This window comes from Bombus fervidus, chromosome 10, assembly GCF_041682495.2.
Source record: "Bombus fervidus isolate BK054 chromosome 10, iyBomFerv1, whole genome shotgun sequence".
Classification (NCBI taxonomy): Eukaryota; Metazoa; Arthropoda; class Insecta; order Hymenoptera; family Apidae; genus Bombus; species Bombus fervidus.
In genome coordinates, this window is record NC_091526.1 from 13,631,192 (window position 1) to 13,658,982 (window position 27,791).

A 27,791-nucleotide genomic window follows, 5' to 3' on the forward strand; every position below is an offset into this window, starting at 1 on the left:
CACAAAATTCGTTGACCTTGTCATCTATGGAAAGACATCTATCCTATTAATCTAATAATGCGTAATCGCAATATAAGATTTCTTTACCTACAGTTGGATTGTAGTAGGTAATGTCACATTAGATTTAGGAATGTATCACTAGCACCGCTTTTAGTTGTTAAACAAAACCTTTCATCCACCAAGGTCATTTTGTCGATAAGTAATCATCGACATGTAGCAGAATATGTTATTTTTTTTCTATTCACGTCGATTTGACGAATTTTATTATGAGAGTGTAACAGCTTCGGGAGAATAAAACAAAGAATAAAGCTTGTTTTGTCATGTAAGCACACGAATTTATATGTTATTATTGAATTGTTATAATAATCAAAATAGATTTTCGCTTCTAAATTTAAACATAATTTAAAAGTTGTTCTACTTGAAACTGAATATATAATCTCATCTTGTAAATTTTTTTTTCAAACATCTTACTTCATTTATTTAGTTCTATATTTTATTAATACCGTCCTTTCTTCCTAATATGGATATTTATTCTTAATTAAATGAATAAAATATTTTGTATAGGACAAAGCGAACCAGTACTTTTTATTTTAATTTATTATCACGGTTGTTTCCTTTGCCATTTCATAAAATTATATTTTCCGATAGAGTAATATTTCTTTCAAAGATCATTTTCTACATTTTCCATTTGTAAAGCTGTGAAATGCCATTTATTACGAAGAATTTATCCACGTAGACGATACACGATGTGTACTACGTTTCATATAAATCATCGTTGTTATGCACTGCCTAGCAACAATTACTCTTTAAAGTTATCTTAATCCCTCTTACTTCATGGAACGCATAATAGTCAATTCCTACATACGAATAAGACAAGACCTAAGAACAAGACGTCTCGTTTTCGAATACACCGCGCCTGAAACCAGATCACCAAATATCCCCCACATTCCATTTATTCTTCTTCCACCGCAAAAGCAGGTCCAATGGAGGGGGTTGATACATTATCCTCGTGATATCGCGAGCAATGGAAGGGGAATAGTTCCGCGTGGTGTGGTGGGGAATGTTAGAGATGGTCGTGGGGTTCGATAACGCAAGCCTGCCTTGTCTAATTACTTTTACTTGTATCTGCTCATATTTACTGGTAGAAGGAGAAGAGCCGTACGGAGCTGCATAGAACACGAGCTCGGGGCAGTAGGCACGAGGAAGGTCGTCTGTGAGAAACGAAGGATGGCCTGCTCGGGAACGCCGGTCACGACGCTTACAGTCTCCCTCGTTTATCTTCTGACACTTTTCGGTGAGTTACCAACTTACAAGTTGGCCCGCCTGCTTTCACGTTTCGATCTTATGTATTTTCCCGCGCGACGTCATCCATCCTCGTTAATTTTTAAATCCCTTTGCTATATTATTTGTCATTTTTCAATGGTTCGACCATCTATCGAGGAAACTATTCATAGAAGTGGTTGACGTTGATTAAAATTATTCAAGCGACTGTTTAAACAACTGTATTTGTAAGCCCAATAAGGACGTCCAATTTTCTTTACATCTTTGATGTTATAACTATGCTTGTGTAAGTTAGAAAAAATTCGATAACTTGTGAACCGCATCGTATTATATATATGATATGATTATGATATAGACTTTTATTTAATCACTTTTCCTCGATTGGTTCTATCGATAAATAGTTAGATTATAAACAGTTAAATTAAGTAAATTAAAAGTACAAAAACGTTTAATACGTGTTAAGTGTTATAACCTTTAATCGTTGCACTAAAGAATAAAGTTTCGTCTTGTGTTTAATCAAATAGGATCCGATGAATCTCATGAAATTATCGACGCAGTGTTTGTTTCTTTGTTCAGTGTATCTATACATTCAGTATTTTTTTTTTGGTATTTCACTTTGCATTGGTTTGATTAATCAAAGCTACAAAATTATTTTCTAACTTGGGGCATAGGACAATTATAGTAATTGGCAACAGAACTTTAGGATTTAAGAACAAAATTTAATAATATTAATTCTTTAATTACTTTAAAGTGCTACGAAGATCGTCTCTGATAGAAGTTTTTTGTATTTCAGGTTCCTACTGTCAAATGGCCCCAGGTAAATTAACATCCTTTTATTTTATATTTATGACATACTTTAATATAAAAAAAAACTAAAGGAAAATAAATAATAAATGTGATTTTTCTCTGTATAATTTACTTTCAGCAATTCAGCTAAGTTCATTAGTAAGATATAAAATAATTGAAAACGTTGTACATACACGGATCTATAAACTAAAAATAAATTTGAGCCTGTTTGGCGGGATAACTGATCCGAGGTAACATAATAGTGGTTAGGAATTCACGATTGGATTTTATTCCTTTTAGCGTTGATAATTTTACTCGAAACAGAAGATTCAAACGAAATCAAGCACCATATTCGAAATTCAATTTTCTTCGTTTTTAATTTTTATTAATGTACTTTGGTTATGGTTATTTTTGTTTAACTTACTTTTCATCCTCGATTACAAAAACTAGCTCGATCCAAAAAATAGCCGCAATTCATCCTTTCATTAATTACGAGAACGGAGTTGCTATTTCCGTTTCCTTGTCGTGTAGCAGGGACTTGGTGAATTAACGGTGTTTATCGTTGGAGTATATTGGTGATGTGCGATTATACATTCGTGTACACAAGTAAAGCCTGTGCCTATATATGCATGCATCTCGTATAGAGCACACCGAGGGCTTCGTCGCTTTTAGAAGAGCGATCCAGACTGTGACGATTTTGTGTGCGTAGATATGCGTACGTTTGTATACTGGGCGACTCAAAAATAGGGATTTGTGCTATGTAAAATACGAATCCACTAAAAGTTTATTTAATTTTGAGAAAATATATCACAATGAAATATCTCCTTTTATTTCATTATTTTGTTTCCTAACTTTATTACATAAATGTTTATAAAATCACGCGAAGAACTATCTCTCGAGAAAAACGTTTATTTCTGCATTTGCAATAAGAGACTATAAAAGCAATATTTGTGGAGGTAAGTCAGCGTGTGTCAAGCAAATTGATTAATTTAATTATTACGGAAGCGAATTTCAAGGGATTAGGTTTAGTATTAAATTTGTTTATTGTACGTTTATACCAAATGATATATCTATTTCGAGAAATATTATAACGACGATATTTTTAAAAAAAGTCGTACGACTTTGTTATTTTTAAATTGGATTTGTGAATGTGCAAACTAATATGTATCGTTTAACTGTGCTGATGCTGGCTGTATTGTAAATTCTTAGACTTTTGATTTTACCTTCTTTTTGTTAGCAAACTTGTTCGTTGTTATACAAAAGGCACTATTTATTTTTCCTATTTTCGTCATATTTTTGAGCCACCTTGTATGTAGAATCGTGTGAACATATTTATCTTCGTGTACCCATACGCTGCATTTATAGATCCTTAAGTGCCAACGCTGATACATATTAAGTGTTTCCACAAACATGTAATTAGAATCATAGATCTTATCTGTTTTTCAAAATATTATTTTCTTACATCGAATTAACGACATAGAAAGTAATGTAGTAAAATACGGTAGAATGACTAATTACGAATTGACGATTTAGAAGCAGATTGGCAAGTTATTTTTTAAATGCAATTATCGCATCGATCGGTATAATTGCATTTACGTACTAAGCGAAAAAAACGTAGCTATCTACAAGTTATTCTATTCTAAAGTTTCATATAAAAACAGCTCATACACTTACTAACGAGTACAAACTCGAATTAAAATAATCACTGATTCTTCCTTTTGTTCTTTGCAGCTCTATCACTCCACGATATCGGTAAACAAAAAGGAAAAAAATAAAATATATGTTTCATAACTTCGTAATCGCGCCAAACATTCTACACTCACGAATCTAACCACACGCAAACGTCAACCGACGATCAACGTCGCACTTACACACAGACAACCGCTATTCAGTGTGTCCCATTCTCATTGGCTTATAGACGAGCCATTACAGAGTCCATGGAGTAACAATGTTTGTCAGTCGACCGGCGACTTTGCCAGATCGTATACCAAAATTGTCGCGTCGAACCTCGATCGATCGTTCGGCGGGTTTTCTTGGAGGACAGGGCGGAACGATAGATCCACGTTGCTTCTGTTACTTTATCGATCATGTATTGGAAAGTGTGCGTGATTTTTGCAGCCATGGCTGGTGCTACCAGAGGTTGGGAGCTGGCAAGCGGATTGAAATATAAACTAACGACGACATTGCTGTTTAGCGAGGCAGCTCCGTCGAAATCCAGCGGGGACGTTGGCTTTCGATTAACCGGCGAATTGGATGTAACCGCCGTTTGGCAGAAACCCGATGATCCGAGTAGCTTTTTGCTGAAAATCGAGGTGAGAATCGTTACTGTTTTATACAACTTCGTTTATTGAAACGAAATTTTGGCTAGTGTTCGATCAAATGAATTTCTGTCAAGTGGATTTCTTCTACTCTTTAACGATGAATTGCTGTCGCTTTAATGAGAAGTCGTAAATGGCAGGAGACTCGCTGAATTCCTTACCGTATACCTAATACGTACTTGGTGAAGTTTTGGTAAAATACGAATTGTTCGTAACTCGATGTATACAGATTCCGATTCTTATCTTTGCTGTTCCTTCTTTCGAGATACGTTTGTATTAAATTTCTTTCTTTATTCGCCTACCATTCCCGTGCCATTGATAGCACGCATGAAAGGTATTATTCAAGATACAAAATATCTGATATTATCGTTTATACATATTTGTGTTTTATCAATAGCACAGTGTTCAGTCTATAATCGCCGAGTTCTATTGAATTTAACGAGAAAATATATGAAATCAAACAATTTACTCGTGAATATTTTATTGCGTATAAAACACTAGGATTGATAATTTCAAAGTTGCTATATGCAAAGGAAAATCATTTTTATCGAGCAACGGACGATAAGTGGGAAGTTCGTATTAGGAATATTAAGCTATGATAACCTTTTCTTAAAAGATTAAAGTACAGCACGTTTTACCAGATACCGTGAATGTATAATATATACAGTCGTCTCGACAAATAACTTAACGGTCTTACGTTTAAACTTTTAGCGGAAACGTTAACTTATTTTCCTAAGAAATTATATATTATCTTCCGAGTATTTCCTTGATCATTGGCAAGGCTTTGATCGAGGTGACCGTCATATATCAGGGCTGTCCTCGTGCCTCTTGCTTTTATAAAACTTTTTCCTTTTTCATATACTTACCATTTAGGACTTGCCAGGAAAACATTGAATATCGACTGCATGACTAGTCCGTATACGCTTCCTAATGACTCACGAAGGTTACTGCACAAAATATTTGGGAAATTGATTTGTTTTGCAGGGAATTCTGCTTAGATCGGTTATTATCGTTTCATTTCTGCTACACATTTTCACAGTAATCGTCATGGATAACGGCAAATTTTTGTATTTTCCATAGCTCCTGCAACCACAACTGTGGATCAAATCTCGAAGTGCTTCGGAACTAGAAGGATTCGTCGAACACTCCTCCAGAATAAACGCCCTTGCGCAGAAACCTTTGCTGATATTTTGGAGAAACGGCGACGTAAATTCCATCTTCATGGATACTACAGAGAGCGTCTCTTCGGCGAACCTCAAACGTGGCTTAGCTAGTTTATTCCAATATACGGTGTTCGATAACGACGTCGAGGAACGAGACGCTTCCGGTCTCTGCAACGTAACGTACCATTCTCTGGGACCGAGGACAATGGGAAAACGAAAAATATCCTGCAAGCAAAATATTCTACCACCAAAGAAACGGCATTCGAATCCATTGTTCGGCGTGAAGCTTACGAGTACTCGTAATTCAACCTACGAGCTCACGGAACAGCTTTTGCCTAGCTTGATTCGTGACGAGGAGAGTCATCGAATGGCACTTACCGCTAGATCGGAAGTGGGCGCCATCGTCACATCGGAGAGGACACTCAAGCTGCTTCCTGGCACGCTCAGCGCAAAAACCGTGCAAGCTGATACCTTGAATCAAGCTCTCGCTGCTATGCAACCTGGATACAGAGAAACGAGTATCGAGCTACAATTGGAACCGTCCTCGTGCCCTGACTACGGATGCCCCACGGTTAGTTCATAAAATTCTTTTTCCTTGTTTTCCTTTAGAACGTACATTTTCCCATTAATCTATTCTAATTTAATACATGCAATTTGCTAACCTTCCTCGGCATCCCATAAACACCTTACGTTGTTATGGAAATTGATCTCTCGCCAAAATCAACAGCGTGCTGGTAAACTGGGATACTTAAAATTATCTTCGTTTAAATCAACAAGTTTATTCGTCGAGTGTTTCCTGTTCTTTGTTTGCTTATGAGTAACCAATGATAAATGAATCAGGTAGGAAATGAAAGAAACGTCACTACATAACATCTTCTCATAAAGTCATTCGTTTCATTATCCTACTAGTAAATTAATATGTCTAACAGATTAAAGATTAAACAGATTAAAGTACAAACAGATTTGTGCTATCAAAATTATTGGAAATAATCGACTATAAATAAATATTTAATCGTATTTTTGTAATATTTGATTTCAGATCGAACAAACGATCGAAGAGTATCGCAGTGCCCTGGAGAACAACGCTTTGGGTACTGGAAAATCCGCTTCGGCGTTCCTGAAGTTACTACCTCTAGTCAGATCAGCCTCTCCAGATGAACTGCAGAAGCTTCTAAAAAGTCCACGATATCGTCAAATAAAACCTCAACTATTAGACATTTTTGGCGCCGCCTCGACCATAGCAGGACATCAAGCAGTCATGAAAATTCTTCGACAAGACGAAATAGGAAACGAGACTGAAAGATATCTTTGGGCTCTGTCTTTGTCTCCAACGCCGAACGCAGATATCGCCAAAAATATTCTGAGACGATCGGAAGAAACCAACCCAAACGATAAAGTGTCAGAAACGATAGCTTTAACCGCAGCAGCGATGGCGCGTCATTTAGAGTCTCCAGCTATCATCGAGAAAGCAAGAATCAGTTTGGAAATCGGTCTCGATACTTGCACGGGCGAAGAGTGCAAGCTCAAATTCCTCAGGGCTCTAAGAAATTTAAGAACCAAGGCTGCGATCCCGACGTTGTTAAAATTTGCAACGAATGAGAATAAAGCACTCAATGTCGCTGCTTGGAAGGCCCTGTCAGCGCTACCCAGAGATTCGCTGACTCCTGAAGTAAAAAAGGTAGCCAAACGAATCTTTTACGAAATAGGTGGACCAAAGAGAGACAGTAGCTCTAGGACTATAGCCTTGGATATTATTCTTGAAACGAATCCATCGAAGGAAGATATCAGACACTTGGTGGAGTATTTGGCAAACACAGATCTTGATTACGAGGTTCGGAAGTATCTCAGTCAACGATTGGAACAACTCTCTGATAAGGATCTTCGATTTGCCAAAGATCTGAACGAAGTTTTGAGCACGTGTGGAAAGGATATCGTTAACTACAACGTGTATTCCCAGAAAGGTCTTAGCACAGCGTTCACGAGAAACTTTCTAAGGTCGATAGATAGTAACGGATCATTGGTAACTATTCAAGAGATTCACTCGGGTTTGATGAAGCGTGGAATAGTCGACGTAGTTCTTCAAGTTGAAGAGCACGAAGAGGCGTTATTCTCTCTCGGTCTATTCGCGGGAGGCCTAGGAAGCTTCGTTTCGACCTCCAGCCAGGAAAATGACGTTCAGGATGTCGAACCACCTACTGCAGGAATGGAGCTCGATTTCTTAGGTGTTGGTATCAGGCCATTCGTCTTCTTCTCTGGTCAAGGGGAACTTATGGGTCACGTCTGGTCTGGGTCAGCGTCCGAACGAACTCCAGCCTTCCAGGCCTTAGCTGCTCTCTATAACTACAACGAATACATTCCATTGGCCTCGGGAATCGTAGCCGAAGTCGACGTCCAAGGTGCGGTTAGCTTCGATTTAGGTGGACAAATTCAACTGAGCCTATGGTCCAGAAACGCTCAGTCACTGGTGGATCTGAAGGCTGGAATTATGATCCAGGGAGGAACGAAAGTGCGTTCCGACTTTGTGCAGAGCATGGCTGAGTTCTCCATGTCGATGGAACCGAAATTGGAGTTGGCCACCGACGTAGACTTTTCCGGACCGGTATCTCTGTGCATGAGACTTAGCCAACCAGAGAACGTGGTGAAGTATCAGGTATATAAGGTTGAAAGGGTAGCTGGAAGTAGGCACAAATTGAGAAAAACCAGGAGGATGAGGTTGCATAATCCTGGAAGGTCTTATCTGTTGAACAGAAAGAATAACGAGATGTGCTCGATGGTGTTCAGTTAATCGATAAAGACTGTTCGGGTTTGACATAGAACTTTATAGAATTTACGAAGACAGTTTTTATCGAAGATGTTACTTTCTTCTTTTTCCAATCGTGTCTCGTGCAATGCGTCGAGGAAAGGGAATCGCGCGTGCTGCACGAAGAGGAACTGTATAGGTATATTTTTGTTGTAATTTTGTATTTTGTAATTACATTTTTTCTATTTTGTTATAATTTATATAATTTATGTACTCGGTACATCTATGATTTACGGGAAAAAAGAAATTTTATTCCGATGAAAATTGCTCGAACTCGTTCCACTTTTATCAACGCTATTTGTTTTGCGATCCATTTTGATTCCATTTTTTATGGTTGAATGACCCTTAATAATCGAATTATTTCATAGCCTTTTACATACGTGCTTTGCGCTATTTAAATGATACGCTAAGCGTAGAAGCTATAACGGTTCTCATCAATTTTATTCAAAATATCTATGAGTACGCAAAATATTACTTCAAAATCGATATTAACAAGCGAAGAAATCTAATACATTGTAGAGAGTTAAAAGTATAGCGAGCTACTTATTTTTTGATGAATTTATAATTTATAAAACTTAATGTAATGCATGTTTTATACAAGGAATATTTTTATTCAGATATTGCTAGTTCAGAGAATATCACATGTTGAAAGATATTATATTTTATGATATATATAGAAAGAGGTGGAAGAAGGCAGATCTAGGATTTATATTGATATATTGTACCGAAGAGAAATGAAAATCAGAAAGTTTATACATTTTCTAAATCAAATGGAGAAATTTTAATTTATTTGTCGGAATATGAGATCTTGCATAAAGAGACGCAAAGTAAATCGTTGGAATAAATTGATTGAAATGTAAGGATTAAAAAATGTCTTTTCTTTCGATCTTTAAGAACCTATCTTAATTTTCATAAAAATTCATTTTCTCCTTACTCGATTGCCTAATTTTAAACCTATATTTTGAACACTTTAACGACAGCCACACTCGGCAACGACCATGTCTTCGTAGCCGTACTGATAAGTTAAAGTTCCACTGGCATCCAGATAAAGCAGACTGGTAGGCGCTAATCTCGTCGGTACGCAGCAAGCTCTGCCAACAGGTTTGCTGCCGCCCTCGATACCCTGGAGAGCACCGTGTACCAACGTCTGCACGATCGCGTGCTTCGTGGGGCTAAGATGATCGCCGAACGGGTAAAAACACTTCCCAGAGCACTGATAGGCTTCGTACCCGGGTGGAGCAACGACCCATTCGTCGTACGCGATCAGTGCAAAGTCTACGTAAAGGGATCGTCGCCTGCAGGAATTCTTACGTCTTCTTCGGGGACCGTCGTCTTCGTCCGTCTCTTCTTCTTGAACGGAACGCCTTAAGCGCCTCTTCCTCACTTTGGCGTAGCTCAATAACAAGATTGGGCCGTCTCCGCAAGGATGATAACCAACTCTACCGTATACTCGGAATCTGACGGCACTACCACTGCTTGCAGCCACTGCAGAAGTAACATTGAAAGCCCTCCAACTATCGTCTCTTCTCGATTTGCAGCTTTCAAAAGCGTCCGTATGATCTAAACGCACTCTGAGAATGGATCCAACAACGCCAAGCAACTCTGCTACCTCTAGAGCTTCGTCCGGGTCGATCGGAGGTATCGAGAATACCAGAATCCTGGCTCCTTCGTTGGTCGGACCTGACACATGGATCGGTTCTAACGCTCGAACTATGTCCACGTCTGATCTGCGGTGGTACAGCTCTAGCATGTATTTGGATACGACTCCGCGATACTTTTTATGACTTTTGCCGATGGTTTTTCTGTTCGTTTTGTTAGAGAATCGACGGAAAACGGATGGAGAAGACGATGGAATGGAGAGGTCGAACTGAATCGACGCTTTCGCGTGTACCGTGGAGGTTCGCCAGGAAAGAGAACTGGTTTTCCACAATCCATAGACACAGAAAGTTCCAACAAAGAGTAAGAAGATATATTGTGAAGGGTTCATGACGAAGAACACTGGAGAGTTTGGTGATGGTTTCAGGGATTTTAAATCGACGCGAAAGAGTGAAAAATTGGATGATTTCGAACCGAAGTCGATCGGATTTGGCATCCAACTGCCAACGAATCCTTGGCCGGTGGGTGAGGTTGAAGGACGGCTTTTAAATAACTGCCAATGGGAAGGAGGGATTCGAAATTGCTGCTGGAATGTCCTTATCATCGACAGACTGCCACTCGACCTCCAGGCTAGTCCGAGAGTTCGATGGTGCGCTATGAATCATAGTGGTGTGCAAGTCGGTCCAAACTTCAATTATATGACATATTCCTTGAGCTAATTTTCACAATGGGGTTTTTTGATTGATTAGGAAATTCAAAGTATATTTATACTAAGATCACTGTTGTGAGAAACAAGATACCTTATATTCCTTTCTATATTCAACGTTGATTTTGGAAAGATTTCAAAGTATGTATCGGTTGAAGCGATAGGCCTCGGAATGATAGCTTAGGCAATAGATCCACAGCGTAGAAGGATGGCATAATGTTATCATCGTATCGTCGTCATAATAACTGTCTAATTTATAACTGTGAAATTTATTTTTAAAAGCAAACACTACGAAATCACCAACATCATCTCCAAGAACGTCTGCACGTCCCATCTCGATCTTTTAGGATGCTCTCGGACGATCAATAATATTTGAAATATTATATTACCTTTGATACACCTTTGATAAAAATTTGATCGACTTTCGATCATTATATTTAGTCTCTATAAATCGTAATTCAATTCGATTGGTCGTAAATCAATCTTAGCCTCTGCAGAGCATCGGAAACATCAACGCAAGCGACTCGTCGGAAAACGCAGATGCAGGAAGATCAAACCACACTTAACGTCTAACGTTTGATCGATATTGACTCTTCTTAAATCGTTAGCACCGACTGGAACGCTTGCATTAATCGCGAGTATGATGACTCTCTCGGTGGTGGTTGAAAAAGCGGCTGTCGTCGTTCATGGAAGAATCTTTAACGAGCGCTTTCAGCCAGCTCGTTCGGCGTTAAAGTCCGATGGGTTGATCGATTTTTTCGCTGGCGATCATCCAACAAGTTCGGTGGCTGTTGAGGACGACGCTCGCTCCACCAGCGGTCCACTATATTTAAATATAGTCGAAGATCGTCGTAGAGAGATGAGCAGCTAGTCTTATGTGCGAGCTACTGATAGCAGCCGCTCCTCTCGGTGGAGCAGCAGCAGCAGCAGTAGCACTTCTGACAAGCAAAGTGATTGAGAGGTGAGCTGCGACATTGAAGAGGTGGTGTCGATCCCGTGGCCGGTACGGGCCCTCGTCTCGTTTCAAGTGACCGTGCGTATCCCGGGCAAGATCTTCAGCTGAAAAGGAGCAGGACGTCGGCCCGTGGCCGCTCGTGCAACGGGCTTTCTCTGTGTAGCGTTCATCGATCGTCTCGAGATTATGACGTCCAGTTGTTTCTCCCCTCCGCCTCTTCGACCACCGATCGACATCAGCGATCAGTCCGACACAGTCAAGGTGGAGTGTTTTCTTAGTTCTCCGATTCGATCGGTTCCCTGTTCAAACCGTTCCATTAACTTTCGTTCTTCGCCATCTTCGGGACCACCTGACGGCATGCTAAGTTAAATCTTAGAAAATCGTGAACAAATAACCGCGATACAAAACCATTTCTCTTGGTTTATCCCCACAACAAATGGTCGATACGCATTAGACCATAGAAGGTTCTGATGAAATCCACGAGCCAGTCCGTCCGATGTCGAAGCACGCGCGTGTGTAGGTGGGCAGACTTGTTGCACAAGCGACTTGGCGACGTTGAATCGTCGCAAAGGCGGTAGAAGAATGGTGGAAGGAAAAGCAGGAAAACGAAGCTCGAGCGACGGTCGCTTTCCATTGTAGGGATTTCGTGATCTCGAGGACGGGTCGATACCTCGACGTACCACCCCATTGCGTCTACGTGCCATGCAATATCCCCGTCGCACGACGTGTCCGATATTCTTAGATTTGCACTTGGCATTCCGTTATATAACGATGAAAAACATATGTCGGATTTCACGTGCGCAAACGTGTGTGTTTTGCAGGGTACTGACCTGATCAAAGTGTCGAGGTTTTATAAGGACAGCAAGGAGGGAAAGTTCGTGAGCTTCTTGTACGAGGATACAAGGACTCTGTACGACGGTTTCCGTAAAGGCGCCAAGGAGTCCAGTAAGTTCGAACTCATCTCAGCTTGATTTGCGAATCGTTAACACGCGAATCGTCTCGTTTTCGCGTCTATCCTGTCACGCGGGACTGCAATTTCGATAGACGCGCGACTTGACAAATTCTCATTTTTGTAAATACGTGTGATCTTTTCCGGACGTACGTGATTATTATTCGTTAGCTGGTCTTCTTGACACACAGACAACGGACCCTGTCTTGGCTGGCGTGATGGACCAAACAAACCATACCAGTGGCTACATTACAACGAGACCCTGCTCAGGGCGAAGAATTTCGGTTCTGGCTTAGTGTCTTTGGGGCTGATGCCAGGATCGCACGCACTCGTGGGTCTCTACAGTCAGAACTGTCCGGAATGGATCCTCGCCGAGCAGGCTTGCTACACGTATTCGTTGGCAGTAGTGCCTTTGTACGACACACTGGGTCCTGATGCCTGTGCCTTTATCATTAACCAGGCTGAGATCAATTTAGTCGTCTGCGAGAACGACAGCAAGTGCAATTTGCTGCTCGACAAGGCGCCGAGGTACGTGTCTTTCGTCGAAATTCCTTCGAGAAGTATAATTTTATCGAACGTAAGCCTCTTGCGTTAAAAGAATCGAAGACGGAACGTGTTTTCGATCGGACAGTGATACAAGTTACAATTCCGATCGCTCGAGAGCGTGATAGTGTTAGGGTTGTTGCAGTGGCAGTATGCCACGAATCGATATAAACGCATTTTTTACAACATCGACGCGCGACACGATTTACAAATCTCGCGTGGTATTGCAAACAAATTTAAACGTTTCCGTGCAGTGTCCTGAGACATCTTGGCACGGTAAACTAACGCGACTTTTTTATTGCAATTTCGATTTAACGTAACGAAGTAACGTATTAAAAAAAAGCCGAATCCTGCTTATCCGCTGACTGGATTCGACCGATCGGATAATCGTCTTTCATTCCAGATGTCTAAGGAAAATGGTGGTGATAAAGGAGACGAGACAAGCGACGAACCAGAGGGCGAAGAACCGCGGCGTCGAGTTGTTCAAGTTCGAGGAAGTAGAACGTATCGGCGCCCAAAAAAATCATCCGGAAGTTCCGCCCAAGACGACGGATCTGTGCACCATATGCTATACGTCCGGGACCACGGGGAATCCGAAAGGCGTGATGTTGACGCATCAGAACGTGATGGCGAGTATAAGCGCGGTTTTGATACAATTAGGCGAGCACAGGCCTTCGTACAAGGATACGATGATCAGCTTTTTGCCCCTGGCACACATGCTGGAACGATGCTGCGAGAACGGCATGTACATGGTGGGCGCGTCCGTGGGTTTCTACAGCGGTGACATTAAAAGGTTGCCCGAGGATATGAAAGCCTTGAGGCCTACCGTGATGCCAGCGGTGCCGAGACTGTTGAATCGAATGTACGACAAGGTGAGCACAACTACTTACGAAATTCACCGATTTCCCAATCACCTCGTACCTCCTTGTTTCCAACTTACTCTGCCACCACCTGACGCTGGTAAATATACACCGAATTCATTGTTTCTAGTTTTGTTCGCGTAATTTGCCACGAAACCAACACGGTAATTACCGGTGTGGTTGAAGTGGAAGTTGATTTTCGAAATAATCGATATTTAGATCATTAGCGAAAAACGCGCACTTGCGTTTCGCGTTCGTAATTATATTCATAAATCAAACAAGTAAAAACAATTACGCAAATAAAACAGTGATTTAGTAACTTATAACTTAAAATATCTTGAGACAGGTGTAACTCTTCGAAGAAGAGATTAATTTATGTTTATTACTACTTACCACGAAACCTTGTGCCTCCCTTCTGATATATCTTTTCCAAACGTTCGTAAAACACTTTTCCACGCACTTGGTCGAAAATAGCGACTAAACGAAAAGTTCCGCTCGCCGCAAATATAATTATCTAAACAAAATACTTGACGCGGATGTGTTTAGGAAATTTCTATTCCGTGTTTACCATTTGGGTGGCAGTGGCGAGTGTTCAAGTGGTATTCTTGGCGATCAAAGTTACCGGAGAATCGAAAAAGATTATTTTAGAGTGCGCTCATCGAGATGCAAGGACGGATAACCCGTAGGGCGTAGGAAATCGCGTCCCACGGAAATCGTGGAATTCGTGACTCGTTCGTCTCCAACGAGTAGCGATTTACGAGTGAGGTGATATTTTTACCCTTGACGAAGTGTCGGAGTGCAAGAATACGCGCTAAGTAATTTATTCCCGGACAATTTATCGGCAGACAAGATCGGTCATCTTGTGAAACGCTTAATGAATTTCCCCTTGTACCGGTGGCTAAAAATAATTTGACGAATATCACGAGTCGCCTCGGCTACGTTCGAGTTTGATGGACAGTTGCATTAGCGAAATTATCCAGACGTGTTTGTTTCGCGCGAATGTCTTCTACGTATACGTATCTCTGCTCACGGCCGAAATAATAAACCCTCTTTCCTTGTCTATTTTCAGATCGATGGACGATTAACGTATTCCGTGTCGCGAGAAAATCTACTCGTTTCGCGAGTATCTTAAATCCTTGCGAAAAGAAGCTGCGTTTTAGGAAATTTAGAATATACATATATTTCACGACTGCTAGCGTAACTATCCTATGGTCTAGGAAAATTTTTTGTTAAAAAAATACACCGATTTATATTCCCTTTCCAACTACTTGCACGATTTATGGATATCCCTTCAGCTTCTGATTACTCAAAGGGGATTAGCAAGTTTCGCTTTACATGTTCTTTGACAGAAAGTGGTCTTTTAGTTGTAAATGTATGGTTCTTGGTCTATCGAGTATAAATCTGCGAGGATCAAGAGACTTATGAAAAACGTATGAATCAGCGGATAATATATTATCGAGTCGATCCTGTGCGATTTTTCGTTAACTATGTGTTAAGTGATTCTTATTTAATGGTAAGCTTATTTTTCTAAGGTTTAGCTTTCGATGATTTATGAAAACTTAAACACAGTTAGCAAAGATTTATTACCTTCGTTCACTTCCAAACATTACAAGTCTTTGTGAAAACAAATTACGCGGGATAAGATCCTATTCATCTCGTTGCTATTATAAATGAAATTAGAGGAGTTTCGATAACACAGGAATAATCGATTACAGATTTTAATTCCATGTATATTTTTCTAGGAAGCTTTTTGCACTTTAAAAACGAAAATATTTTCGCGATAGTACATCGACACGAAGCGTATACGTAAGAATATATGTCGCATTTTATTAAGGTCAATGTTACGTAATACATTTTGAGACAGTACTGGCAGAACCAGATCGAGGATGACAGGGATAGCGCGACGAAACAGGTGGAGAGGCAGTTCCATCTTCTACCGTGACCCTGATATCACGAATGAATGGAATTTGTGCATTTTATGCTTTCGTAATAAATTTACGTATCAAATTCGTGATGTGAATGAATATGTACACATGTTTTCTCTCTTATCACAAGTTCGATGAAATTGACATATAATAATAATTGGAGCAAGAATTGATATCAAATTTAATACAAAATTTCTCGGATATTAGATTCAACAAAAATCCGCTACCGCCACGATTAATACGAGACTTGACAGTTGACATAGCGATACAGCGTATTAACGAGAATTTATAAAGACGTCGCAATTTTCTTATTTATCTTCGAACGAGGTGATTTTAATGTCTAATATAAAGATTACTGCTTTCGATACGTTCGTAACTCGTAATCCGTGCAAAAACGCATAACTCTATTCTGTTCTTGAATGTGCTACGCGTGAATATATTCGCAAAAATAGCCAGATGGCATGACTTTGCTTAGAGCCGTAAATTAATGCAACACTCGAAAGTCCACTTTATCGACTAGCGTAGGCTCGATGTTTTCCTCCGATTCTAAAGAACGACGATGACAGTCGAATAGAAAATATGTGGATTATTTAATATTATATCGAACAAATTTAATATTTATTTATTAGAATATCATTCTAATTATTACGTTAATCGTATAGAACGGAAACAGAGATGTAAAATCTATATAAAGCTGCTATACTCCATAAATCTCCTATTACACAAAACTGACAAACTACCCAAACGAGCGTTCTAAAGGTGTATCATCGCGCGATCACGTAACTCATCGATGCCAGTAAACAGCTTTTCTTCAAGGAAATCGTCCACTCACGCACAGTTAAGATTCAGAAATAAATATTTCGAAAGTAGGTTTGGAATAAACCGTAACAACCGTACAAGCCAGAAATTGAACTCCCTGGTAAACAAGTCTGTCCTAATAGTACAGAGACATCAAAAAGATCGATTCTCCATCTCCAACGTTTCGAAGAAGCTCCTCGAATTTCAGAGCTGTCAAGACGATTTCTATACTTGACTGTTCGAAATACTTGTGAAAAGCGAGAGATCTCGTTTCGCTTTAAGAACGTGTCGATCGAGCATCATCTAAAATTTCTTTTCGGGTATATAAATGGAGATCTATTGTAATTCGTTCACCCGCCGGTTGCCAGTGTTCTTCGCGAAAACAGTCCACCACCAAGCTGGATCGCTCGATCAACCACGTTAAATATAGCAGGCATAGTCACCAATCGGCATCTTGCAGGTCCAAACTGAACTTCAGAGTTCGTGCTTGAAGAGGCTGGTATTCAGCCTGGGTATGCGAGCGAAGGAGGCAGAGATCAAGAAAGGGATCATCAGGAACAACAGCGTATGGGACAAGTTGGCCTTCGCGAAGATCAGGGAATCGACAGGAGGCAGATTGAGGCTGATGGTCGTTGGATCTGCCCCGTTAGCGGGCAACGTTCTCACCTTTACCAGATGCGCTCTCGGCTGTATAGTCGTCGAGGGATACGGTCAGACCGAGTGCGGTGCACCGATCACTCTTACTGTCCAGGTTAGAATGGTTCAAGCGCTAACGACTGGGCTGTAGACGTTTATACGTCCTTAAGCGCATCGCACAAATTTCACTTTACGTTTTTACTTTTTTTTTTTTTTTTTACTCGATTAATTCATGCGTTAGGCAATCGATCGTCGATCGGTGTTAAATGATACTAGACACTCGGCGCTTAACACCCGCTAAAGAAACGATTAATTTCTATGTCTCGCTCTAACGAGAGATTAATTAGTCGATTACTTGGATAGCTCGCGGAACGTGAAACAGAAATTTAGATAAATGTATCATTTGACTCGACGTAAACAAGATAATTGAGATTAACAGTTAACAAGATGTTAATTTTAACGTCAGTAATTTTTTATGGCACCGTTATTTGAATCTACGATCTGTCTGATCGCGAAAAGTATTAATTTGTTAAATCGAGAACCTTTTTAAACGATATGTGATTAGTTCTCTTCCTTCCAATTCCACGTGTTGCACATAGCTGAACGTGTCAACGTTGAATCGAAGACACGCAGTTACCTCAAAGTATGTTTGTCGTTTAACCGTTTCTTACTCGAGTAATGCTATACATATACACGTAGTGAATGGAATGCAACGAGGGGAATAAACGGGGTACGTTAACAGACGTTTCAACTCGAAACGGATACATAGCCGTATCTCTCCGGCGAAAGAGCCGGTCAATAAATGCTCCGTAAATAAATCGCTCGTGCACTCGCTGACCTTATAAATCGCGGGTTACAGATTTCAGCCAGCTAGAAAAGCAAGCCATTTTGCGTTAAAAAAATAAATTATCCGAAAGTTATCAGTCAATTCAAAATACGATGTTTACGCAAAGGATTCTTGCAGCGTTTGATTTGCGAATAATAAATAATAATTTAATTTAATTTTGATGGAAAATTCGCTTGTTAAAACTAATTTTTTCTCTTCGTTGGAATCGATAGCCTCTAAATAAAAACAAATCGAGAAACAACGGTGAACACGCGACGAGATCGTTCGATTTCGTTCGAGTTCAACCGAACAACGATCAAGTGACACGCGTGGTCACTATTCTTGGCATATTTACAGGTATCGATGTATTATACGTGGCTAGACGAAACCAGCTATTATTTATACGCGGGCATAGGTATATTCTTGTCGGGCAGACCGGCGAGAAAAAAATGTTGCAAGCACGCGCCAAAGCACGTGGTAAATCACGTCACTTGGTAAATCATCACGATCGACCGTGTAAATATATGTATGCATACGCGTCTACAATTACTGTAAAATATTCTATCATTTTGTACAAAGTCATTATGGTCTAAATTACGTTAAAAAGAGAACATTTGTAAAATGTTCGGCGTACTACGGTACACGGTGTAATGCCGAGTGATGACATAGAATACATAATTGCTCAGCTCGCGATAACAAATAGCCGTTTTGTGTAAAATATGTGTCGTAACTGACATTCCGATATAACGAAACAGGACTAATAATTCGATGTAAATTATATAAGTCGGATAAGATATCCGTAATTTATAATTTCTACTTCGGTGTTTAAACTGATAACTGGTAGACTTATTGTTGCAATCGTACAAAAAAAAAAAAAAAAAAAAAAAGAAACCAAATTTACATATTTCTCGTACGTACGTTGATTTTCAGATTTATTCGATTTACATAACACGTTACACAACAGCTTAACAATATTTGCAGCGAATGTTTCAAGTAATTACGAAGCGTTCGCCCGAATGAATTATCAGTTTAAAAACGTACAATATTAAAAATACGATTGAAGAATTAGCTAAAAATATTTTCGATATCTAATAGTGAGAATCTGAATTTATCTACCTTTATGCGTTATTATTATAGGGCGATCATGTACCAGAACATGTAGGTCCACCAGTCCCTTGTTGCTGCATTAAATTGGTGGACGTTCCGGAAATGGAATACTTTGCGAAGAAGAATCAAGGCGAAGTGTGCGTAAAAGGCACCAACGTTTTCGTAGGGTATTTCAAGGATCCCGAAAGAACTGCTCAAGTTATCGATGAATTCGGCTGGCACCATACCGGTGACGTTGGCATGTGGTTACCTGTAAGAGGAAACGATATAATTAAACATATTTCTTACGATACGTCTGGTTCAACGCAAGTCCGAATTTTAATCTTTTTGTTACAAATAGAACTTTTACTACTATTTTAATATTTTCTGTTTGAATTAATCGAATTAATACAATTCTTTCTTTCTAGAACGGAACACTTAAAATAATCGATCGAAGAAAACACACCTTCAAGCTTTCGCAAGGAGAATACATAGTTCCAGAGAAAATCGAGAATATTTATTTACGCAGTCAATATGTTCATCAAGTGTTCGTCCACGGGGAATCCCTAAAATCTTGCGTTGTAGGAATAGTAATACCACACGTGGATGTTGTAAAATGTTGGGCGGTGGAGAACGGTATACCAGGTACACTCAGCGTATTATGTGCTAATCCGCAAGTCAAACAGTTGATCATGGACGACATGCTTTCGTGGGGAAAAGAAGCCGGTCTCAAATCTTTCGAACAGGTGGGAAAAATCTGCCAATATTTTTACTTAAAAAAATTAATTTGCTTTCATTTGTTTGCGCGCATAAAGGAAAACAAAAAAGTAAAGTTTTTTTTTTATCGACGTAACAATCAAAAATATTTTTCGACTAAAGTATCCAAGACCTTTAAACGCACCGCTCACGTAACGTTTAAAAGATAAAAATTTTACTGTAAAGTGATATAATTTCGAAGTAACTTCTATCATTGACACAGTTTGCGAGTTATATACAACACTATCGTTTCTGTTCGTATCAGGTGAAAGACATTTATTTACATCCGGATCCGTTCTCCGTACAAAATGGCCTTCTTACACCAACATTGAAAATGAAACGACCTCAGTTGAAAGACTACTTCAAACCGCAGATAGAAGATCTCTATCGACATTTGGACTGATTTAGACTGAGCATTGTCTTTGATTCTGTTTTCTTTAGCATCGAGAACAGCAACGCGAAAAATCGAGACGCGTTTGCGTCGCATTCATAGAGAAATCACTTCCGCCATCGAATATTTGTTATCCCGCGATACTTTATTATATCATTTTCTTCACAATTACATAGAGGCGCAAAAAAATAAACAGAAGAAAAGCACCGTTTAGGCTATCAAGATAATCGATAACATTATAATAAAATGTGTTGTTATTAGGTGCGTCTCGTTTTCTCTTGACTATAGTCATCCTTTGATATTTGTCGCGTGTATTTACAGATTTCTTCGTCTCCCTATTCCTGTATTTTGATACAAATTATTACCGCCTTTATGACACCCTTAACGGTACATTATAGATGTATATTTTTATCGATAACAATAGTCAAATGAATTCTGAATTATGATCTAGTACAAAGTAGGATATTTAAAAACGAATAATCATTTATTACCGTAAAATGCAATCAGATATATGTGCAATGTGTAAAACGAACTTGAGATTAATGTAATAAAAATCGATTGCAAAACCGGACAACTTAAAAACGTATTACAAGATGATTCTAAATACATGGGAACATTTTAATAAATTCCGTTTCTATGAACAATGTTCACATACGGCGCTGGACAGATTAACTTTTTATAATTATTAATAATACATTAGAACTTTTCTCTCACTGTCTGACGTAATTCTGTCATATTTAAGCGTTTCTTCTTGTGTGGTAACATTAAATATATATATTGAATCCATATGGAACTGTGATTAACACTAGTGAGCATAGAATGCTTAAATTATAATGATACTAAATGCTCCAAATGAGTGAAAAGATCAATGAAAGGATGATATATAACATTCCTTCGTGTGTAATTTAATAATCCCCTAACAAACATTGTATTCAATAATCATAATACCTGAAATTGAGTGAATATCAAATATGGCTTCTGAACCAATATCTCCCAACCAAAACGTTCGTTCTACTTTCGTCTTTAGCTTTTAGATTTAAAGCTATAGTACATAACAATACAAGCAACAATTATAAGCGTTAATGCCACTACTGCTAAAACAATTCTTTGTTGAAGACTTCTAAACATCATTCCCGAGAGTAAACGTGAACCACGACCTAGCTCTGCATCCGTATCTCGTAACTAGAAAAAATAAATTATATTATCGTATCAATAATAACATTGTAACAGTAACGAAGCAGTTTGAATACTCGTATTTGACAAAAATTTATATATATGTATGTATATTTATATAATATATACATATAAGATCAGACTAATATCTTACCCTTGCTCTTCCTTTTTGAATCGTCTCTCTTTGCTCGTGCAGTTCCTTCAATACTTCAGAACCAATTTCTTCTGTTTCTAATACCATTCGATATCCATTCTGTAAAGTTCTACCTGTGCGGTCTATTTGTTCCGAGGTATCTAATAATCTTTTTTTCTGGTCCTCTGTAATATTATTCTCCCATGAATCTTCCCTGCTTATTTCAATACTTTCATCCTTTGCCTTTTTGGCCGATTGAAATTCTTGTGTCAATCGTTTTAATTCTGCCCTATGACTCTCTACTCGACCGCGCAAGCGATCACGTGCTGCACCATTCACCCCACGAACCTCCAATTCCATTTGCTCGAGCTACAGGTTAAACATAAGAACAACAGAAACTATCAAAACTTTATATAGTTATTCGGTCTTTGATTAAATACTGTCATTAAAATATATGATCCTTTCATTCTACTTATTTTCATATGCAAAGTAAAAATGAAAAATCAATTTCACTCTAACCCTAAAACTGAAAATATAAACTTTCGGAAATTTTTAGCAAATTGAAACTTTGATGTATTAGAATGATTTTAAAATAGAAGACAAAATAAATATTTCATTTTACCAGTTCTTGAGCCTCTTCGATCTGCCTATCCACATCTTGAATGGACAGTCTTTTATCATCTGTAAATTACGTCACGTGTATCGATTATTGTTGTTTAATAATGCCAGAGGATAGACAGCGTTCACTTTAGAAACAACGATTTGTGCTCTACAATAAGAGGACCACTATGATTCTGTTTTGATCGTACTTACTGCCGCTTTGTGTTCTTATTCTACCAATTTTTGCAGTAATGTCAGCTGTCAAAACGGCGTATTGTTGCTCATAGTTGTCAATGAGCGACGCCATCTTGAACGTATTTCCATTGGAGACGAATATATGGAAAAGAGGACGTTCACTATCAGAGATTACACATCGAATAACTTGTAACAGCTGCGTTCTGAAATCAGCTGAGAAAATGTATGTATTTGACTTTGTATTTGCAATCATTCTCTCTACATGGAAAAAAATAGATATGTACATATTAACAGCTGATTTTTGTATCATATCGTATCATATATTGTATCGACCTTTTTGCTTAAACAGAAAATAGAAACAATAAAATAATTATATGAAATATTAATATGCTTTAGCTTTTTATATATTTACATATACTCTAATATATTCGAAAGATTTGTAAATTATATATTTGTGTCTGCATGAACTGTTTACATACATATTTTAAACAAGCTTGTTAATATTCGTAGGGATTATATTTTCTCTCCGGTATTGTACATATTGAAGTTTAAGTAAAATTTAAAGATACATATGATCGAATACAAGGATAAGCAAATTTTATCAGTGATACATCAGCGATTTCGAAACTTTCGCTTTATCAGCGACAATGAAATAACCGTTTTATCTTTACATAATTAAATATGCGCAATAAGAATACTAAAAATATATATGCACTTAACACGTTTAGTAAACAATTTCTCAATGTATATGCTATTTTGTACTGTCTAAAGTATCTATAGTTGAATTATATATCGTCACAGAGTTTTATCAACAATATTTAAAACTATTTACTCTGCAAAAGCTGTATCCATGCAATTCTAGATGAATGACGTTCATTGATAAATTCTTTATTGGTTGTTAAATCTACTGGACACTTGATTCATTATAACGCCATGTTTCTCTATGACACGTCCTCAAAAAACAGAGAAACATAAATTCAGCACATAAGGTTCATGGTTGGAAACTAATAAACTTCTATGTGATCCTTTTACCAAGTCGAATATCATAAGAAAATAAAAAGTTACAATACCAGTAAAATAATACAACAGTGGTGGAGGGTGAAATCTTCGAAATATGGCTACGAAATTGACACGTCATTGGTAATACACCAATCAAAAGAAGAATTTATAGAGTACTACCAATCGTTTTAACTGGTTGCAGAGTCGACTACGGTCAATCTACTTTCGATTCAACAGTCGAAATGAAGATGGCCGCCGAGGTGAGGTGGCTTTTAATTTTTCATGTGTTTTGTGTAATTTATGCGGTTCTCGGTGAGACACCCCATCGAAAATTCGAATATAAATACTCCTTTAAGCCACCGTATCTCGCACAAAAAGATGGGAGCGTGCCTTTTTGGGAATACGGAGGAAGTAAGTAAAGTATCAACCTAACCAATTACGCGTGTTATAAAATACTGCCGTATGTTCTTTTCTTATAGTCGGCTTTTTGATTATTTAAATGGAAAGCACTATTATTTTGTTTAGAAATTCCAATTTTAATTGAATTTCATGCTCTTGAATGAATTTATGTATTAAAATGATGATATTTACTTGGTAAAATTTGATGAAATTTCAAAAATCACAACACATGTAAATGTTGTTATTTACATTTGAAATACTAATTTAGTTTATTCTAAACATTTAAACACAGCTAATTGTCCGAAATCTATTTTCATACGTAGGAATTCAATTTTATAATTCAATGTTATGATATATAGCAGTTTATTATCATATCCATGAACTTATGGTACATCATATATTGTTTTATAAGTAATTTTTTGTTGTTCTATCATCTACAGCAAATATTATCTTTATTTCAGATGCAATTGCAAGCGCAGAAAACGTTAGAGTTGCTCCATCGTTGAGAAGCCAGAAAGGTATGTGAAAAATTGATTTTATTAACTTTTACTTTTAATTTTCTTAAATTATAATAAAGATTACTTCTTAGTGTAAATAAAGATATTTTAAACTGCCACTTGGTAGTTATTATATGACATCCAATATTATTATATCAGGCATATGAGCAATAGAAGTTAACATAATATAATCCTTTTATATTAATAAAAAATGGTATGATATTTGAATTTAAAATAATATTTAGGTGCAATATGGGTGAAACAGCCTGTTACCTTTAATTGGTGGGAAGTTGAATTAATATTCAGAATAACAGGAAGAGGAAGAATTGGAGCAGATGGTTTAGCCTTTTGGTATACTGCTGAAAAGGGTGCTTATAATGGCACTGTCTTTGGAAGTTCTGATCAATGGAAAGGTCTTGGAATTTTCTTCGACTCCTTTGACAATGACAATAAACACAACAATCCTTACATCATGGCAGTCCTCAATGATGGCACAGAAAGCTTTGATCATACTAAGTGAATTAGATTTTTTATAATATTTTTTAGTGTTTTTAGTGTTAATTAATATTTTCAATGAATGATTCTTTACCTTGATTTTAATATAGTGATGGAACAACACAGCTATCTGCCGGTTGCTTAAGAGATTTTCGTAATAAGCCATTTGCTACAAGAGCAAAAATTGAATATTATGAGAACATTCTAACGGTAAGTGTATATATAAATTTATATGTATTGTTATTTGCTATTGTACTTGTCATATAATTTTTAATGCTTAATTAAAGGTGCTATTCCATAATGGTATGACAAACAATGAACAAGATTATGAAATATGTTTCCGAGTTGAAAATGTTGTTCTACCAAAAGGAGGGTACTTTGGTGTCTCTGCTGCTACTGGTACTTATTATAAGAAGAATATCAAGTTAATCTTTATTTCAATATAATTACAATTTTCTATAATGTTTCATTTAAGGTGGTTTGGCCGATGACCATGATGTTTCACATTTCTTAACACATTCTCTATTTCTTACTGGTCAGATGAGGACTGAAGAACATAAAGTATCTCTTGAGCTTGAACAACAAAAGCTTAGTCAGGAGTATATGGATTACCAGAAAAAATTGGAACAACAGAAAGAAGAGTATAGGAGGTAAAGAACATTACACAAGCATATTTCAAGTATAAAGTATGTTTTCACAAAATAATTTAATTCAACAGAGATCATCCAAACGAACATCGTGAGAAAGAGGAATTTGTAGAATATTTTGAAACTGATAATCAAAGAGAATTGCGACAAATTTTCTCTGGTCAAAGTCAAATGTTCGATGCGCTGCGAGAACTTAATAGGAAACTCGACGAAATAGTTGGAAGACAAGAGCGATCTTTAAGTTTAATATCCCAACTTCAAGTTGGTGGTAAGGTCTTATTGAATCATCGATAATTAAACATAAATGTAAATAGGAAATTTAGCAACTATAAAATAAATAGGTGTGCAAGTGGGAGGCCAACCAGGACAAATACAGCTTATTGATACAATTCGCCGACAAGAAGTCGATATTGTATTAAATAATCAAAAAAATATAATAAGTACAGCAAAACAAATAGAATCCTATATAAACGAGGTGCATTCCAAGACTGATCTTATTCTTAACAATCAGGCTCGAAGTCCTACCGCTCAGGTGTTTATTGACATTTAATTTTGTTAGTTTCCCATTAATATTTTCAACTAAAAATGAATATTATATAGGTGCAGCCGATGGGATACGATTATCATTCACTTATTTCGGAAATGCGAGATGGACTTAATACATTAAAAAGAGATATCACTCAAATAAACACTAAAGTAAGCAATGGTGGAACAGATTGTCCAACAACGAACTGTTTAACAACAACGATGTTCTTACTTTTTGTGGCAGTTCAGATGATCATTTTACTAGCGTACAGCATGTACCGGTAAATATTTGCTTTATTTTAAATGTTTACTTTGTCTTATATAGATGATGTAGTCATAGTTTATGGGACTTAAATTATCTTTTTGTTTGCAGAGACAACAAAGAAGCACAGGCGAAGAAGTTGTACTAATGCTTGTTTTCAATCCTACAATGCAGATGTAAGGGTATAAAGATAAATTTCTACCTTTGCGTACTGATTTAATATTTTTATCACTTGTTAATCGTATTCGTAAAACATGCATTTTTGCTGAACATTTGTACAATAAACACATTCTTCATCCACGATAGACCTAACGTGATATGATAAGGAGCAGTCAATGCTCCTAAAGTATGATAAAAAAGAAATCATTAATTATGCTCAGCTTGGTATAATTCAGACACTTTGAATATAATTCTCAACGCGTCATATGTTTCTTGTCATCGTAAACCATAGACATAGATATATATATATATAAAGTGGCAGAAAGTAGACGCGAAATTGAGGTGAATAATCTAATATCTCATTGATATTCAGTGATCTTCGAATGTGACAAATTTTGTTGTGTTTAAATGGTTGTGTACGATATATATTCTTTTATCATCGTTCATTAGAAATATTTTGTGTTATGTGCACATTTTTTCTTTTTTTGGCCAGTTTTCTTCAAAAAATAATTATTTTTTCTTATATATCGATTTATCGTAAGGTTAAAGAAACGTATAAATGTTTATATATAAATTTCGTATCGATAATCGGCATATCGAATGACGGAAACTGAGACAATTTTTTTTCCCGAGAAGTCCAATAATTCTTATTATATTACTTATGATATTTGTCGATCTGGTACTACATTCCCTTAGGCGATCGAGCGTGTAGGTAAGTTTCACGTTTCTAACGTGTCAGATACTTAAAATTAAAAATAAGAAACTCGGTAATATGGCTCTATCGAATTCAAAGTAAAAAAGCAGAATGGGAAGGCGACGTCGAACAATCACAACGTCCCCGAAGCTCTATTATAAGAAAAGTTTTTATTAATCGAATACGTACTTTGTAAGTATATATGGTGTATCGAGTAGAAGCGTAGAGAAAAACAAACTCGAATTATCCGCAAACTCGGTATTCTTGTCAACCTTATTGCATTTGTAAAAGTTTATCGAAGATTGTAAATGTATAATGAAATATATCTGATAATAAAATTACTAATCGAAAAAATATGATTTGAAGTTTAATAAACGAGTTGAACTTCAAAGAAACTTGCACGAGACTGCGATTATTTGAAAAGTAATTGTAAGTGATATATCGATCAACCATAATCGTCGAAACGATTGAAGCGATTAATCGAAATCTAATGTAACGAGTAATGTAACAAATTACACAACGGTTTTGCTGAGTCTTCTTATCAATTTTTGAAGAATTGGATATGGGTATGTGATTATTCTGTAAAGTTTTAAAACGTACATTATATGTTAAACTTTATCAAATGTCTTTTGTACAAA

General features: G+C 37.4%; 5 protein-coding genes across 7 annotated transcripts; 3 read left to right on the top strand and 2 right to left on the bottom strand.

Moving 5' to 3' along the window:
• The first annotated feature begins 1,034 nt into the window (after window positions 1–1,034).
• Window positions 1,035–9,155, top strand: Mtp (microsomal triacylglycerol transfer protein). Of its 2 annotated transcripts, XM_072011770.1 has the most exons (5): window positions 1,035–1,294; window positions 2,075–2,098; window positions 4,186–4,379; window positions 5,466–6,119; window positions 6,588–9,155. In XM_072011770.1, exons 1-5 carry the CDS (start codon window positions 1,228–1,230, stop codon window positions 8,331–8,333), a joined length of 2,685 nt encoding a protein of 894 aa, XP_071867871.1. In that variant the 5' UTR covers window positions 1,035–1,227; the 3' UTR covers window positions 8,334–9,155. The 2 variants fall into 2 exon arrangements, with proteins under 2 accessions (XP_071867871.1, XP_071867872.1); XM_072011771.1 differs by lacking the exon at window positions 2,075–2,098.
• LOC139991569 (uncharacterized) lies at window positions 8,593–10,548 on the bottom strand. The gene has a single exon (XM_072011775.1). The coding sequence runs from the start codon at window positions 10,546–10,548 to the stop codon at window positions 9,319–9,321; it is 1,230 nt and encodes a 409-aa protein (XP_071867876.1). The 3' UTR covers window positions 8,593–9,318.
• Window positions 10,549–11,704: 1,156 nt separating this feature from the next.
• Window positions 11,705–20,635, top strand: LOC139991567 (long-chain-fatty-acid--CoA ligase 1). Its single transcript, XM_072011772.1, has 8 exons — window positions 11,705–11,866; window positions 12,427–12,550; window positions 12,746–13,082; window positions 13,501–13,969; window positions 17,141–17,431; window positions 19,280–19,501; window positions 19,657–19,974; window positions 20,250–20,635. The coding sequence occupies exons 1-8, from the start codon at window positions 11,792–11,794 to the stop codon at window positions 20,385–20,387; spliced, it is 1,974 nt and encodes a 657-aa protein (XP_071867873.1). The 5' UTR covers window positions 11,705–11,791; the 3' UTR covers window positions 20,388–20,635.
• Vti1a (Vesicle transport through interaction with t-SNAREs 1a) lies at window positions 19,039–22,614 on the bottom strand. 2 transcript variants are annotated; one of them, XM_072011777.1, is made up of 5 exons: window positions 22,495–22,614; window positions 22,304–22,362; window positions 21,703–22,050; window positions 21,324–21,557; window positions 19,039–19,499 (listed from the first exon to the last, which is right to left on the bottom strand). In XM_072011777.1, exons 1-4 carry the CDS (start codon window positions 22,586–22,588, stop codon window positions 21,399–21,401), a joined length of 660 nt encoding a protein of 219 aa, XP_071867878.1. In that variant the 5' UTR covers window positions 22,589–22,614; the 3' UTR covers window positions 19,039–19,499; window positions 21,324–21,398. The 2 variants fall into 2 exon arrangements, with proteins under 2 accessions (XP_071867878.1, XP_071867877.1); XM_072011776.1 differs by having other exon boundaries at window positions 19,695–21,557.
• Ergic53 (lectin, mannose binding protein ergic53) lies at window positions 22,575–27,776 on the top strand. The gene is made up of 11 exons (XM_072011774.1): window positions 22,575–22,699; window positions 23,678–23,886; window positions 24,336–24,392; window positions 24,617–24,887; window positions 24,977–25,076; window positions 25,154–25,265; window positions 25,342–25,516; window positions 25,585–25,781; window positions 25,855–26,045; window positions 26,114–26,319; window positions 26,412–27,776. The coding sequence occupies exons 1-11, from the start codon at window positions 22,575–22,577 to the stop codon at window positions 26,446–26,448; spliced, it is 1,680 nt and encodes a 559-aa protein (XP_071867875.1). The 3' UTR covers window positions 26,449–27,776.
• The last annotated feature ends 15 nt before the right edge of the window (window positions 27,777–27,791 follow it).

What these genes read in the sequence shown, in the direction of transcription:
- Mtp (XM_072011770.1), top strand. Translation starts at nt 1,228, where the DNA reads ATGGCCTGCTCGGGAACGCCGGTCACGACGCTTACAGTCTCCCTCGTT. An exon ending in CTACTGTCAAATGGCCCCAG is followed by an intron (nt 2,099 to 4,185) that starts GTAAATTAACAT and finishes TGATTTTTGCAG; the next exon opens with CCATGGCTGGTGCTACCAGA. An exon ending in GCTTTTTGCTGAAAATCGAG is followed by an intron (nt 4,380 to 5,465) that starts GTGAGAATCGTT and finishes TATTTTCCATAG; the next exon opens with CTCCTGCAACCACAACTGTG.
- LOC139991569 (XM_072011775.1), bottom strand. Translation starts at nt 10,548, where the DNA reads ATGATAAGGACATTCCAGCAGCAATTTCGAATCCCTCCTTCCCATTGG.
- LOC139991567 (XM_072011772.1), top strand. Translation starts at nt 11,792, where the DNA reads ATGACGTCCAGTTGTTTCTCCCCTCCGCCTCTTCGACCACCGATCGAC. An exon ending in ACGTTGGCATGTGGTTACCT is followed by an intron (nt 19,502 to 19,656) that starts GTAAGAGGAAAC and finishes CTTTCTTTCTAG; the next exon opens with AACGGAACACTTAAAATAAT. An exon ending in GTCTCAAATCTTTCGAACAG is followed by an intron (nt 19,975 to 20,249) that starts GTGGGAAAAATC and finishes TGTTCGTATCAG; the next exon opens with GTGAAAGACATTTATTTACA.
- Ergic53 (XM_072011774.1), top strand. Translation starts at nt 22,575, where the DNA reads ATGAGCGACGCCATCTTGAACGTATTTCCATTGGAGACGAATATATGG. An exon ending in TTTTTGGGAATACGGAGGAA is followed by an intron (nt 23,887 to 24,335) that starts GTAAGTAAAGTA and finishes TCTTTATTTCAG; the next exon opens with ATGCAATTGCAAGCGCAGAA. An exon ending in CTAGCGTACAGCATGTACCG is followed by an intron (nt 26,320 to 26,411) that starts GTAAATATTTGC and finishes TTTTGTTTGCAG; the next exon opens with AGACAACAAAGAAGCACAGG.
- Vti1a (XM_072011777.1), bottom strand. Translation starts at nt 22,588, where the DNA reads ATGGCGTCGCTCATTGACAACTATGAGCAACAATACGCCGTTTTGACA. An exon ending in AATAAGAACACAAAGCGGCA is followed by an intron (nt 22,363 to 22,494) that starts GTAAGTACGATC and finishes CGTAATTTACAG; the next exon opens with ATGATAAAAGACTGTCCATT. An exon ending in TCGAAGAGGCTCAAGAACTG is followed by an intron (nt 22,051 to 22,303) that starts GTAAAATGAAAT and finishes TTTAACCTGTAG; the next exon opens with CTCGAGCAAATGGAATTGGA.